The 13,585-nt window shown below is 38.5% G+C and overlaps 2 protein-coding genes across 9 annotated transcripts in view; both read right to left on the reverse strand.

The window, feature by feature from the left end:
* Positions 1-891: 891 nt before the first annotated feature.
* Positions 892-13,585, reverse strand: part of LOC126913986 (uncharacterized) — a 215,228-nt gene continuing 202,534 nt past the window's right edge. For 7 of the 8 annotated variants that reach the window (XR_007709533.1, XR_007709537.1, XR_007709532.1 and 4 more), the window contains one exon: positions 892-1,426. The gene's annotated coding sequence lies outside the window, so the exon portion shown is untranslated. Of the gene's footprint in view, positions 1,555-13,585 lie in introns of all 8 variants that reach the window. The other variant, XM_050717334.1, reaches the window with a different exon arrangement.
* The window catches only part of LOC126914236 (uncharacterized), a 64,180-nt gene continuing 56,236 nt past the window's right edge, over positions 5,642-13,585 (reverse strand). The window contains exon 4 of the mRNA XM_050717882.1: positions 5,642-5,685. Within this exon, the coding sequence (XP_050573839.1) occupies positions 5,657-5,685 (29 nt within the window). The 3' untranslated portion in view covers positions 5,642-5,656. The remainder of the gene's footprint in view (positions 5,686-13,585) is intronic.

The following is a 13,585-nucleotide window of genomic DNA, read 5'->3' on the forward strand; positions in this document are numbered from 1 at the left end:
TTCGAAATCGCATTGGTACTGACAGAAATAATTTCTCCGCGTTTTACATTGTGCTTTTCATTTTCAGAAGCTCCACTCTTCAAATCTTTTTCATCGTGATATTTTTTATTGTCTTCCACGTTAATTGAAGCAGTGCAGTTATTTGAAGCCAGCGCAAAACCGTTGTCCTCGGGCGCCCTTTCCGAACAATGGTCTGTAACCTCAGCCAACACAGAACAGCATTCCGCTTTCAACTTGATTAAACTCGACTCCGCTTCGCTGACGTCCGCAACATTTACTTTTTCCTCGGAACAAAGGGACTCGTCTTGTGAATCGTGCTCCATCGAAGAGCCGATCGAATCGTTGGAATTACCACGATCGTACTGGCCGAAAGATCCCTTATCGATCGCCCTGATAAAATTCGTGGCATCGTCCAGGGAATACCACCGATCCAAACTGTCCACTGTTTTCAAAATGGAACTAAAAGGTATGTCACCGAACTCGTCATGATCCTCCTGCTGGAAATCTTGTATCTGACCAAAAGCCTTATTCATGTCCGTGCAATCCATATCGTTCGTGACCTCAGTTAATTTCACGGAAGAGAACTCATCTGTCAGGGGATCGATATTTTGTCAACTGTCGCACGTGGTCTCGCCATCGTTGTTCAATTCGTGATCTGAAGTCGACGAGCTAGGTGATTCGATCACGAACCTCACTTTGGTTAACCGAGGTACCGTTGGTACCTCTTCTAACACATCGGGCCAGCCGATCGTCGGATATTTACCTTGTTACTTTTATCGACGTAATCTTCGAAAATAAAACGACTCGGTACGTCGAAATTCTCGATCAAACGATCGTTGAATGTAGCGGTCCATGTGTCCAAACATTTCTCGAATGGAAGGTTCGTGGTGGTCACGCGGAAACACAAGTCGTCCTCCTCGTCGTCTAACGATCTCTCGAAAAATTCGCGAAAGGAGTTGCGAAGGGAGTTGCGAAAGGAATCGTGAAAGGAGCTGTTGAAATTCTCGGAAGGCTCGTTATTAAAAACGTCTTCACGCTGCATCGTGTTGGACATCACATTTTGAAAATCGTGCAAAGTGAAGAACAGCGGCGGGTACTTGTTCGTCTCCTTCCTAGCAAAAGTCTCGAATACAAACGGACGTTTGTGCGGCGACTTTGTCTCGCTGGTTGAACCGCAGCTGTCGACTTTCTCGTTTTCATCTTCACTCGCTTTCTCGATCCGTACCGAATCAGCATCCTCGAGGTGCAAGGACGACGGCTGAGAAGTTTCCCCCGTCTCGTTCGAACTTAGGCTATTTAGCGTTTCTTCCGCATCGCCTACTGTCTGCGAGTTCGACGTCCTTTCTTCTGCCTGATCTTTGGCGACGTGAGATTTGATCCTTCGGACTGCTCGCGGCGGAGGCGGCGGAGGCGGTGGCGCCAAACGCTTTCTGTTTGGTTTTCTGAGACGAGTCGGTGACGTTCCTTTCGGAGATTTTGCAATTGCCGCGACCTTCGCTTTGCGCTTCTTCCGTCTCGGTGGGACTGGCGGTGTACTGCTGACAGATTCTGTACCTGGAACAACGATTGATCGGATATTGGTGTGCATGACACTGGCAAATATCAATGACGCTCGGCTCTATCGTTCCTCACTGACGTGTATGATCACTTGTTTCATAAGTTGAAGCTTTGATTTCGTCGCACAATTTGCCAAACTTATCAAAGTTAAGATCAACTGTTCACTTGGTGTATACTATAGTACAGAGACGACGTGTCAGTTTGGGAACAAAAGAGAGTTTATGGTAATGATTCATGGGATTCGCATTTGCGCATCGTAGAGATTGGTCGAAGCACAATCCGCTGATACTTAGAGAGAAATTTTGGAGTACGGAAACGCGTGGCTAACTACGGTGTTAGATACTAAAGGATACTAAAGGTGATTCCCTACAAATGACAGAGCATCCTCTACCCCTCTCTCTACCGCGAAGTCAATAACAGTGATTCACTAATGTTGCCAAGTTTAAGTTTCCTATTGAATGAAAGAAGACCCTAACAAGACGACAGGCGAAATTCTAAAATCGATCTCATACCGGGATGTGACAGAGCTAACCAGGTACTACATTCGCTTTTGGTAAAAAAAACTCTTTCATCTTCGATATATCAGTAGATTGATATATCTGTTAATTATTCTAATCCTTTAATAAAATACATTTTTCTTTTCGGCATTAAATTCTAATTTTTGTTTGTACATAGAAAGCATCGAGCTTAAATGTATAGATCAGATGTAGATTCAAAATTAAATTTGCATGACATATATCTTCGCAAGATCTTTTCTATATCGAAACATCCCTTTAATTAAAGCATTCAGAAATTTGAACGGATGAAATTGAACTTCATGTTGTAGATAATCTTCAAAAATTGAATCAAAAAGTATTCGATGAACATCGTGGAATAAACTGAAGAAAGTTGCAAATTATTAAATTTTTATTGATAAAAGACTACTGTCTAATATGAACTTCAGGTTTCCCTTGACAACCAAAGAACAGAACTGACGTGACGGTTCGTATTAAACGCGTACATAGAAAAAGGCAACAAATAGTGCCGCCTCGAACTCTGAGCAAGGCTTCGGCCGTTAAATGGATAAAAACAATTCGATTAGGTTACGTGGTGGATGCAGCTACGTTCGACATAATGGACATAATGGCCTTAATGTAGTTTGGTATACGGTTTTGCAAGTATGAGCGCCCACTAGCTTGATTGGGGAATCGAAATTTAAAGGCCAAGCGAACGAGTTAAGAAAATTACAAATTCCTTTTAAACATTCAGTATGCAAGACTACGTAAAAGAAAATTAAATACTGCTTAGTATTTAATATTTCTTTCCCTACATTTTAAAATTTCAATCCCTACATTTTAATTCGAATACTAATGGTATTTTTATGTTACATCGATGAAGTATTGATTACAGATATACATAATAAATAATGTCTTTTTTCTTATAGATAAAAAATTATACATTTAAAAATATACATATTCATATATATGTTTAAGAATTTATGTAACAATATGTGAAAATAAATTGGTCTCGAAAGTATTTATTTATCCTCTATTTCACACTTCTTTATCTTTTATAATTTAGAAGACAGGAGATTCATAAGTTGCATTTTACACTGTATTATCCAAGTTGTAATAAAATATCATTTGTTATTTTAATAGTATTCTCAACCAAAACTTTCGATATAACACGTATCTGAACAGCACACGAAAATCAATATGCATATAAATTGATCACTGCAATTAAGTACCCATTAAGTGCATAGTAACAAAAGTAGCATACGTGTTAGATAAAAATGGGTGTGTAGAGTAAATACTAACTTGCTTTATCGACGATTAAATAAAAACTTGGCGACTCGTTCTGCTGACGTCGAAGTCTTCTATACTGAGCAGCATACTTGCAGACTTAAGTGCATCATTATCGACAAGATCCTCCATGTATAAGCTGTTTGCATTGTGATTACCCATTGCGCTCGATGCGGCACTGCTGTACGCGCTCGAGGTGTTTTGCACAGATGCAACGTCGGTGGTCCTTTGAACGAGCCATTTGTTTGTCATGCTCGACATATCTGCTTCCGAGGACACGTCGAATCTGATGTCACTGAAATCAATGAAAGCGTACTTATAAAGTTCGCTAGGAAAATCAATAATCACACTGTTCAATCAGACTCTAAAAACCCATTCTATCCTATACATTGAAACTCTCCCCGTGTTCAACTTACTAATTTAATCAACTCTTATATTAATATATACCGATTAGAAGATAAATAATTGATTAAATAAAACACATGTAATTGTTTAATATTTATCTTAATACATATTTTTCAAATATATGCACATTTGCAGCATTAGTATATATTTCATTATATGAATGTAACGATATATAAGTATATTTTATAAAACTTTATCATTTTCAGTTTCTGTTTGTACAAAATAACGCGTTTAATTTCTTTTTTAATTTGCCCGACTATCTTCATTTATATTTTCCTCAAAAGACAAAATGTGGTCGGTTAATAAATTCCAAAGCTTACTGCATTACATTCTCTGCTATATCATATGCTGTAATAATTTTCCAGAGTTTAGAGCGTGACATTTAGAGAATTTCAAATTTCAAAGATAACCTACATACCAAGAATAATCAACAGTCTGTCCGTTTATAATATCCCGTGTATGTTTAAAACTATTAAGTACAGACCCAAATTTGGCTTCCATTCTTGTCAAAATTAAGTGCATAGTGAAACAGAGTACTGGGATGTTTTACTTCATTACTTTACTTAAAACAAATCAAGAATAATCCAACAAATTCACAATATAAAGTTCTACATCACCCAGTCGCAACGAAAGAATCAACCTCTTCAACTGAAAGTTCTTCAACGCAAACAAGAAAACTTATTTTCATTTCAGAAGCAACTGCTCGTTCAGTTAGCTAATATTAAAATTAAATTTAATTAAAAAGACATAAAAGATGAAGTAAGATTCAAGGAAAGGAACATTTTCATACTCACTTGAAATAGTTATTTTCCACAGTTTGTTCGTGATTCTTCATGGAGGTCGCGTTTTTACGGGAAGTAGCTTGAGAGAGAACCAGCTCGATCGTTCCTACGAGCTCTGCAGCATTTTCAGAGCGTCTTCATACCGCAAATGCAATAAATTCTGCCCGTTTATCGCTACGATGCGATCGCCTGCGGCAAATAAATTTCTCCGAATTAATGCAGCCCCGATAAAGAATGGCGCTTCGAGCTTACCTTTGTTCACGTTTCCGGCCATATAGGCCGGTCCTCCTACCGACATCGCTTGGACATAGATGCCGCCATCGCTACCCTCTGTCACTTACAACCCTATGTTGACACCGTGGCCCCTTACCAACTTAATCGTCTGCAGGATTCGATCCTCGGCAAACGACGATTCTTCAACACACGCTGCTAAGGAAGCGGACATCGACTCGTCCTCCGGCACACGAAACGTTTCGTCATCTGTACGGATGACAGCGTCTGTTGAAAATAGAAATCATATAAAATTTAAATTTACAAATCATATAATCTTTGCATGATGATTAAATGCATCTTGTTCGGAAGAGATATTTTTATATTGAAATTAATATGTTTGCAGAAATCCTTAACTTCTTGAAATATAGGATCAATAAGATAAATTATCTTATGTAGTATATGTTATCTGATTTAGTGAATTACATAGCGCGTTTAATTTCAAGAAATGCAATTTCAAATGAGTTATATGGCATTTGTACTTTAAATATAAGAATAATATATAGTACGATGATGATACAATATGTATCGATAACATAGCGTTGCATTAAAAATTTGTTAATTGTTGTATACATTTAAATATAGGTTCGAGTGATAATGATTAACACTTGAAAAATCTAGTCGAAGTAGAGATGTTACTAACTGAGCAGATTTGCTTCCGGTAGAGGAGATTCCATTGATTGTGCGGACAATGACTGAATCGGAGACTCCGTGTCTGATTTTAATGATAGCGACTCCATGTAGTCGGTAAGGCAGATGACTTACTGCACGAGGCTGCTGTAGATCGCGCGTGTTCCCATTTTCACCCCTAGATGACGCAGCAAACTCAGCGTCCGATAACCTCCCGATTGTCTGGATGTTCTATAATTCGGTAAACTTGAAATCTTCATCTAAAACAGCATTAAGGCATTTCGATTTCAATTGATTCCAATATTGATTAATTTTCATACAAAAAGCCAAGATATATTGCAAATATACGAAACAAAATATATTGAACTTTCCTATCATTCTTGGAAGTAAATATCAGTCAAATCTAATAAAACAAATACCAAATTAACCAGAACAATAATTGAGAAACGTAGAGGATGACACGTAAACTTGAGAGTTGGATGATAAAATAAAATAGCTGAGTCGTAACGCAACTATCAATTTTGCTTTTATTAAACTTTATTATGAATTCAACAATCACAGTGGAATATACACTGAATTAACACACATAAATCACAATTCACTCCAACAATTTTATGTAAAACCTAGTTATATTTGTTGAGAATTGTGGATCTTGATGGCCGAAATATTGTTATGGAGACATTAAATTTACATTGAGCATTACTATTAACGTAGACATATATTTATTTTATAAACGATTTCTAGAATATTCATCGATACACACTTGCACGCGTCTTAACACTTTCTTCCATACCCGACTTTTCGTAGACTGTTAACCGACCAAACAGTTTACATTCATCTGTTTCTCAGTCGCCGCGCACACACATATCTCCACACACTGATATCCACATACAAACATCTCCACTATGCATTCGACCTAGTCCAGCACAAAAATTGTACATATCTCAATAATATTAATACGTTATGTACGCCACCGGTCTAAGGGTAGAAACTCGGTAAAAGGTGTTGACTATTCTAAAGATGGAGACTGAGTAGTTTTGTGACGATGTCGTGGCGCAGGAAGGCTAGGGGTAGGTGTGTCTGAGGCCACGAGATGGGCTGATTCGTTAAGGACAATTTTGTTTAGAAAAGCGAGAGCGATAGACATTGCTTTTGATTGGAGCACAAGAATTCTGGTGGACTAGGAGGGGTCTTAGCCGCCCTTGAGAGAAAGTTGCTAACGGAAAATACCGAATGGAGAAAACTAACTTTCCCGTATCTTCTCCTAGTAAACAAAAATGTAAAAAACACTGGAAATAGAAGATGCTTGTTTTTGGTCTGAAGGACCTTAATTATGAAAATGCCAAGATTTATTGATGGGTCCTTAGGATTGAGATTTGGTTGATGTTACAAGGACAACGTAGATGAGAACAGTATTGAATTTTCTGTATCAAATCCAAGATATTTATTATAATGCCAAATTTATTATAGTCAAAGCTTTAGAACGAAACAATAATTCATAAAAATGTTATTTATTTGCTAATAATGTCCAAGATTTTCTTCATTTTTACAAGTTCGTTATTACTTATAAGAGGGTTTCATTTGTCACTTATTGCATATATTTTCAATATTTTATTATATTTATGTCGGAGATGAAAGAATACTGGAACCCTCCCTTCGGAACTTTGGGAAGACCCCTAGTATTGTAATTTAGATTTCACCATAGCCGAATTAAGAAACTGTTGTCATTAGATTCGACTGTACTTATTTGAGATTTATGATAGTGAGCTCGGGCTCGAGGCGACAACCAGTCGCCGAACGTAGTCGCGGTCAAGGGATGAACGTTTTGTCTAACAAAGGCATGAAGTAACCCTATAGCTCTCCTTAAAAGAAATACTTAGGACGGGGCACGACGGTAAGCATTTCAACGATTTCTGTCCCGTGGCTCGCCACACGCAGACTCTATTCTTTGAGTAAGATGATTACCAGATGTCGACGCGTCTCCACAGTACATGTTTAGCTAGCCCAAGGACCCGCTATAAATCTTAAGATCTGTTTAACTAAAGTCCTTCAAACCGACAAACAGTCCTCGTCCCAACTACGAGAAAATAGGAGAAATCTATTTTTCTCACGAACGACGCTTCCTCTTCTCGAACTTTCTTTTAAGGGCGGCTAGCACCCTTCCCTAACCACCAACATGGAAATTGACCAATTAACAGTAACGCCAATTTCCCTCACTTTCCGAATGAAGGTTTTTCTCCACGAATCCGATGATTTCGTGCCCTTAGGCACACCCGTCATAGTTTTCCTCGACAGCGTTACCGTGATGGAGAACCACTATCCGGTACGATCTCAAAGACGATTCAAGTAACTCTCAGATACGTAGTGATTGCCTCGTGCATTAACATTGAGTACAACTTAGACGCTGAAGAAAAGTAGAGTTTGTCATCCCCTTGACCGCGGATTCGTTAGTGAGCCTAGGATCATTGTCATTAGCTTCTCGAGTATCTAATTATCGCGATTACTTGTCCAATTCCATCATAGTCATATTTGCACTAGTAAATATCTCCTCTATTGCATAATGATCACGTCTAGCGCCAATAGGGATTCGTTTCACGCCCTCAACCCTAACTCAAATCTTAACGCCAACCCGACATATATGTAGGAGATGAAAGGACACCGGGGTCTTCCCTTTGCAATTCTTCGGAAAATCCCCAATATTTTAGTCTCTATAATTTAACTCGATTATAATTGTCCGAGATTTGTGATAATGAGCTTGGGCTCGAGGCGACAACAAGTCGCTGAACGTAGCCGCGGTCATGGCATGAACGTTTTTACTTAACGTAGGGATGGAGTAATTCTATAGCTCTCCTTAAAAGAAATAGTTGTAGCAGCACGCAACAGTAAACATTCCAACGTTTTGTGTCCCGTGGCTCGTGTCACGTAAAATAAAAAGCAGGAGGCTCGAACGAAAAGAAAAAATTAAGATAACAAAAAAAACGAGAGAATTTATTTCTGAATTTACACTGACTGCGATTTTGTTCTGAGCTCCAGCCGTGACTTTCCAAGACTGCAGCTCTTACAATTTGACTTTCGGTAACATCTGTTTCTTCTTTGTTTGTCATCCCTTAATATCCCCACTACCCTGTAGGCGTACGTGACCGTTGTCACACTTCTAGGACGTTCGGTGGAAGGACCGTTAGGATACAGATGACTCATTAGGCACTTCGGCGATATACATTGTCGCCAAGGCCGCCACATCTCTATCTCCATCATCGGTCCATCGGATTTGAAGTATGCCGGTCGTGACACTCGCCACGGCGAGACAGACTCGCCGTTACGTAACGTTACATAACGTGTACGTTACAAGTTGGAAAGTTTGTAAAGCGGGAAATGTGCATGGCACGTGTAACTCTGATATCACAGAATAGATAATGTAATCATTCAAATAGATAAGCCACTAGTACGCTTCTTGTATGACTTGAGAGGGCTGAGACACAAGATGAAATTTAATGGTGCAGGAATATACAGAATATGCATAGTATTCATATAAAAAATCTTTTTCACAGTAACATCAGAAACTTTATTTTATATAATCGATCTTTTACAATTACATAATTCTATTGGATCAAAAAACGTTTAAAATGTAAGAAACATCTGTAACGGAGGTCTACGACTTGCCGATCGTAACAGTTTCTATCAACACTTCGTTCATCCAATACTTTTTCAATAATCGTTGGATCGTGTTTCTGTATAATCACCGTGTGCAAGTCTAACAGAGGTCCTTTAGCATCCAGCACGTCATTTCTGTTATTTGTCACCGAGATTCAACAGTTTGATTCATCACGATGCTGCGTCCGTGAACAATATGGGAAAAAAAAAGAAAACATCAGTGGCCAGAAACATTACCGTGCGCATTTCTTTCTTTGTTTTTTCCTTTGAAACATACCGCGTTAACGATATGTAAACAGGAATTCACTAACGTCCGAAATTCTGTTCATACTCTTCTAATTTTGCTTATATTAGATTCTCTATTACGATTACAACGCGGATGTTTAAATAAATTCATAGTTTTATTTAACATCATTACCGAAATACAATTATGGAAATTGAATTTAAATAGAAATTTCTTTTATTCGATACCATTAAATATCATAACTCATCTATTACGTTAATCCTTAACAAAATAACAGAAACTTCAATGTCAATATTTTCGATATCTTTGCACATTATTTTATGCAATGTGTGTATTTCTACACTTTTAAAAATTTACTATAAATGTACAATCTATTTATAACTCATCGTGATGGTTTAGTTTAAATTACGTTTGTAGAATACGTTTTACACTTGTCACCAGAGGGCCATCGACATCAACATACGGTTAACCGATGTTAATGTTTTCTCACTAGTGGTCACATTGAACGTTTGTTTTCAATAAATATAACTTCCAACACAACTTTTCCGATCCCAGTGTCTAAGGTATGGATCTGCTAGGTAAGCCTTACTGAAGAGTCCTATACTAACAGATCTCGGACGAAACACTACTTCTGCCTTCTCCTTTTCCTTTGTGTGTTGTCGACCGCCTATACCTACCCTCTTTCACGTCGATCCAACATCAAGGAAGGAGGAAGGAGGAAATTCTTCCGCCGTGTCTAAGGCATGAGCCTGCTAGGTAAACCTTACTGATGAGTCCACTAGCAGGCTCTGGACGAAACACACTTTTTTTTTTCTCAATCTCTTCCATCTTCTTTGATATTTCCATGATAATTGGAGCGTTGTTGGCTCTAGATGTCGCTTGCTGGAGGTACTGCTGTATTTTCTTCTTATTTAAATGTCGTGGATGAAAAATCGAATTTCGCAAAAATACGGGGGCGCCGGGATTAGAACCCGGATTTCGAACGTTTTCACCCTAAGGTGCTAACCACTCCTTTTTTTTTTTTTATCTTTGTTTATTAATTCCAGGTTTTTTACATATTTTTTTTACATGATTTTTTTTTTCCAGAATAAACGCCGAATTCTAATTGTAGGATGGTACAGGCAAGAGTACCGATACGCGACGGCACGACGTAGCCATGCATTATTACATTCTTTTCTCTTTTTTTTTTTTTGAGATTATTAATGTTAAATAAAATAAAATTAAGCCGCTGTTGCGCTGTGCTTATGTACGATATTTTAATTTATGTCCTGAAAGCCTGGACGCAAAAACAGGACAGTTCGCTAGCCTATTAGGGAGGGACTGGGAGGGGTGGGGAGGGGTGTTCTGTGGGATTAATATAATATTTGTTTATCTATTTACATATTTACATATTTACATATTTACATTTAATTCAGTGAGCGTTGCCGTTCTGTGGCTCTTTATCTTGTTGTTTTTTGTTGTGGATTACGTATCCACCAATATTTTTTTGTGTTTTTTCTGTGTTTGTCTTCTGTATCCTTTTGGGGGAGGGCCATGTTGTATCTCCACCTAGTGTCTGCCGTGCGGCCATCTAGGTTTTCCTCGTATTGAATAGATTTCATTCCTATTTTCCTTTGCATATGATAAATTATGGGTATGTTGTTTTGGTCTTGGAGATAGTTTCTTTCGTCTAGGTATAGAAAGGCTTCGGGGGGGATGTAGCCTGTTAACAGAATGTTTTTGAAGTATGCGTCGTTTGGGTATAAGCAGCCGAAGATTAGGCTGTTTTCTTTGATCTTCGCGGCTTGCGAGAAGTGATATCTCGTTAGTTTTAGGATGTGACAGTCGATGCGGTGGATGTTGGCTAAGTCGTATATTTTTTTGTTTTTTACGTATTTTCTGTATCCGCTGTGTTCAGATCTGTAAATGCTCAGGCAAGCTCTGATGCATTTTCTTTCAAATATGCGAATTTTTTCCATTATTGACGCTGGTATGTTGTACCATATTGGACAGCCGTAGGTTATAATGGGTCTTATTAGCGATTGGTAGCACATGATTTTTACTTTGCTATCGAGAAGTCTGGAATAAAACAGCCTTTTTGTATTCCAAAAAGCTTTGCTGGCTTTGGAGAGTTGGATTTCGATGTGTTGCTTGTAATTTAGTTTTTCATCTATGTTTATTCCTAGGTATTTTACGCAATTTTTGTGTGGTATGAGGTTCTCTTCGTTTGCTTTTTCTTTTAGGCGGAATTTCCTGATTTGTTCCCTTTCTGCTGGGCCGATTTTGCTTGTCATGGGTCTGAATAGTATGGTTTCGCATTTGCTTGCGTTAATTTTTAGTTTCCATGTATGATAGTAATCGCTGATTTTGTTAAAGAGTTCTTGCAGTTCTGTTCTTATCGTTTTGGTTTTGCGGCCTGTTACGTAGATGATTAGGTCATCCGCGAAGGCTATGGAGCGTTTATGTGTGGATGTGTTGAGGTTAAAGAGGTTTAGTAAGTCGTTATTGTAGATGCTGAAGAGTAGCGGGGAATTTACTGTTCCTTATTGCAGGCCGTTCTCTATGGAGAATTCTTTGCTTGAAGTGTGCGAGCCGTCGGTCATTATGAACGTTTTGTTTGTTATCATGTCCCATACTATTTTGATTAGGTATTCGGGGAAGTTCTTTTTAATCATTTTATAACTGAGCCCTGGGATCCAGACGGTGTCGAAGGCTTTTTCGATGTCTATTAGGCAGGCGGCTACTCGTTGATTTGCGTTAAGTGCCCAGCAGATATCCGACGTAAGTTTGTTTATTGCGTGGATTGTGGAGTGTTTGTGGCGGAAGCCGAATTGGTTTTCCGGGATTATCTTATTTTTTGAGCAGAAGGCTGCTAGGGGGTTGTTTATGATCATTTCGTATACTTTGCTTATGTTGGGGAGGAGGCTTATGGGTCGTAGGTTTGCAGGTGATGAGCCGTCTTTATTTTTTTTTGTAATGGCTATGAGTTTGGCTTTTTTCCATTTTTTGGGGAAGTACGTGTTGTTTAGTGCGTTATTAAACAGTACTGTGTAGTACCATTTTATTTTGTTTGGTAGGCGTTTGAGCGAGATGTTTGGAATGCCATCGAAACCGGCGGATTTTTTGTTGTTTAGCGTGGAGAAGATTGTACTTAGTTGATTGAAGTTTGTAAAGTAGTTTATTTCTGGGTCGGGCTGTTTGGGGTCGTCCGATGTGTTTTCGTTTGAGAATGTGCAGACTGTTTTGTTTAGCGCTATGTCTTGTTTTATTTTATTTTTTAGTATGTTTGTTTCGGCGATGATAATTCTGTTTAATTGTTCTCGGCCCATGTGTTCGTTTTGTGAGTGAGTTTTGGCGAAGTGGGTGCCGATAATGTCTAGTTTTTCCGTTGTTTTTGATATTATGAAGTTGCCCTCTGTGTCTTTGTTGGTGTTGTGTATCTCGATGCCTGCTTCTTGGATGAGGGAGGCTTTTTCTGGAGGCAGTTTGAGGGGCGGGATGGAGTTTTGTTCCTTTGGTCTGAAAATTTGATTTATCCGCGGGAACATGCTAGCAGAGTCTTTTTTGGAGATATTTTTTATTTTATTTGTCCAGTATTGATTTATAGAGTTTGCGAATTCTTGTTTTAGTTGTGATTTTATTTCGTGTAGCAGGTACTTTAGGAATTCTATGTCTTCTCTTTTGTCGTAAGAGTAGTTGAGTCTTAGGTTGTTTAATTTCGATAGTATGTAGCTTTTATCTCGTTGTAGATTTTTTATTTTATAGTTTATATATGGCTCGCAGGAGTCTTTTTTTTTAAATGTCGGTACGGATTCTTGTAGGGCGATTTGTATATGTTTTTCTATTTCGTCTATAAACGAGTCGATTTGTCTGTCTGTTAGGTCGACATTGTTGTAGATTTTTAGGTCGCAGTTCTGTTCGAGCAGGTTTTGGAACTTTTTCCAGTCTGTCCTTTTGTAGTTGTACCTGGGTGTTTCGGTCTGCGTTTCGAGTGTTAGGTAGTCGGATGTGCTTTTGCTTATCTGAAATACTATGGCGTTATGGTCGCTGTCGTAGTCTATGGTTTTGAGAGTGTTATTTGGTCGTAAGTTTTGGAATTTTATTCGGGCGTCTGCTAGGCATATGTCTAGGTAGGAGCGTCCTTTTGGGAAAGAGGGTAGCTCGGAGCCATAGAGGTTTGTTTTGTAGAAAATGCTTTTATTGTCTAGCCAGGTTCTGACCGAGTTTCCTCTCGTGTTGTTTATTTCGTTTTTCCAGCTGGTATGTTTGGCGTTAAGGTCACCGGC

The sequence above is a fragment of the Bombus affinis genome, chromosome 3 (genome assembly GCF_024516045.1).
Source record: "Bombus affinis isolate iyBomAffi1 chromosome 3, iyBomAffi1.2, whole genome shotgun sequence".
NCBI lineage: Eukaryota > Metazoa > Arthropoda > Insecta > Hymenoptera > Apidae > Bombus > Bombus affinis.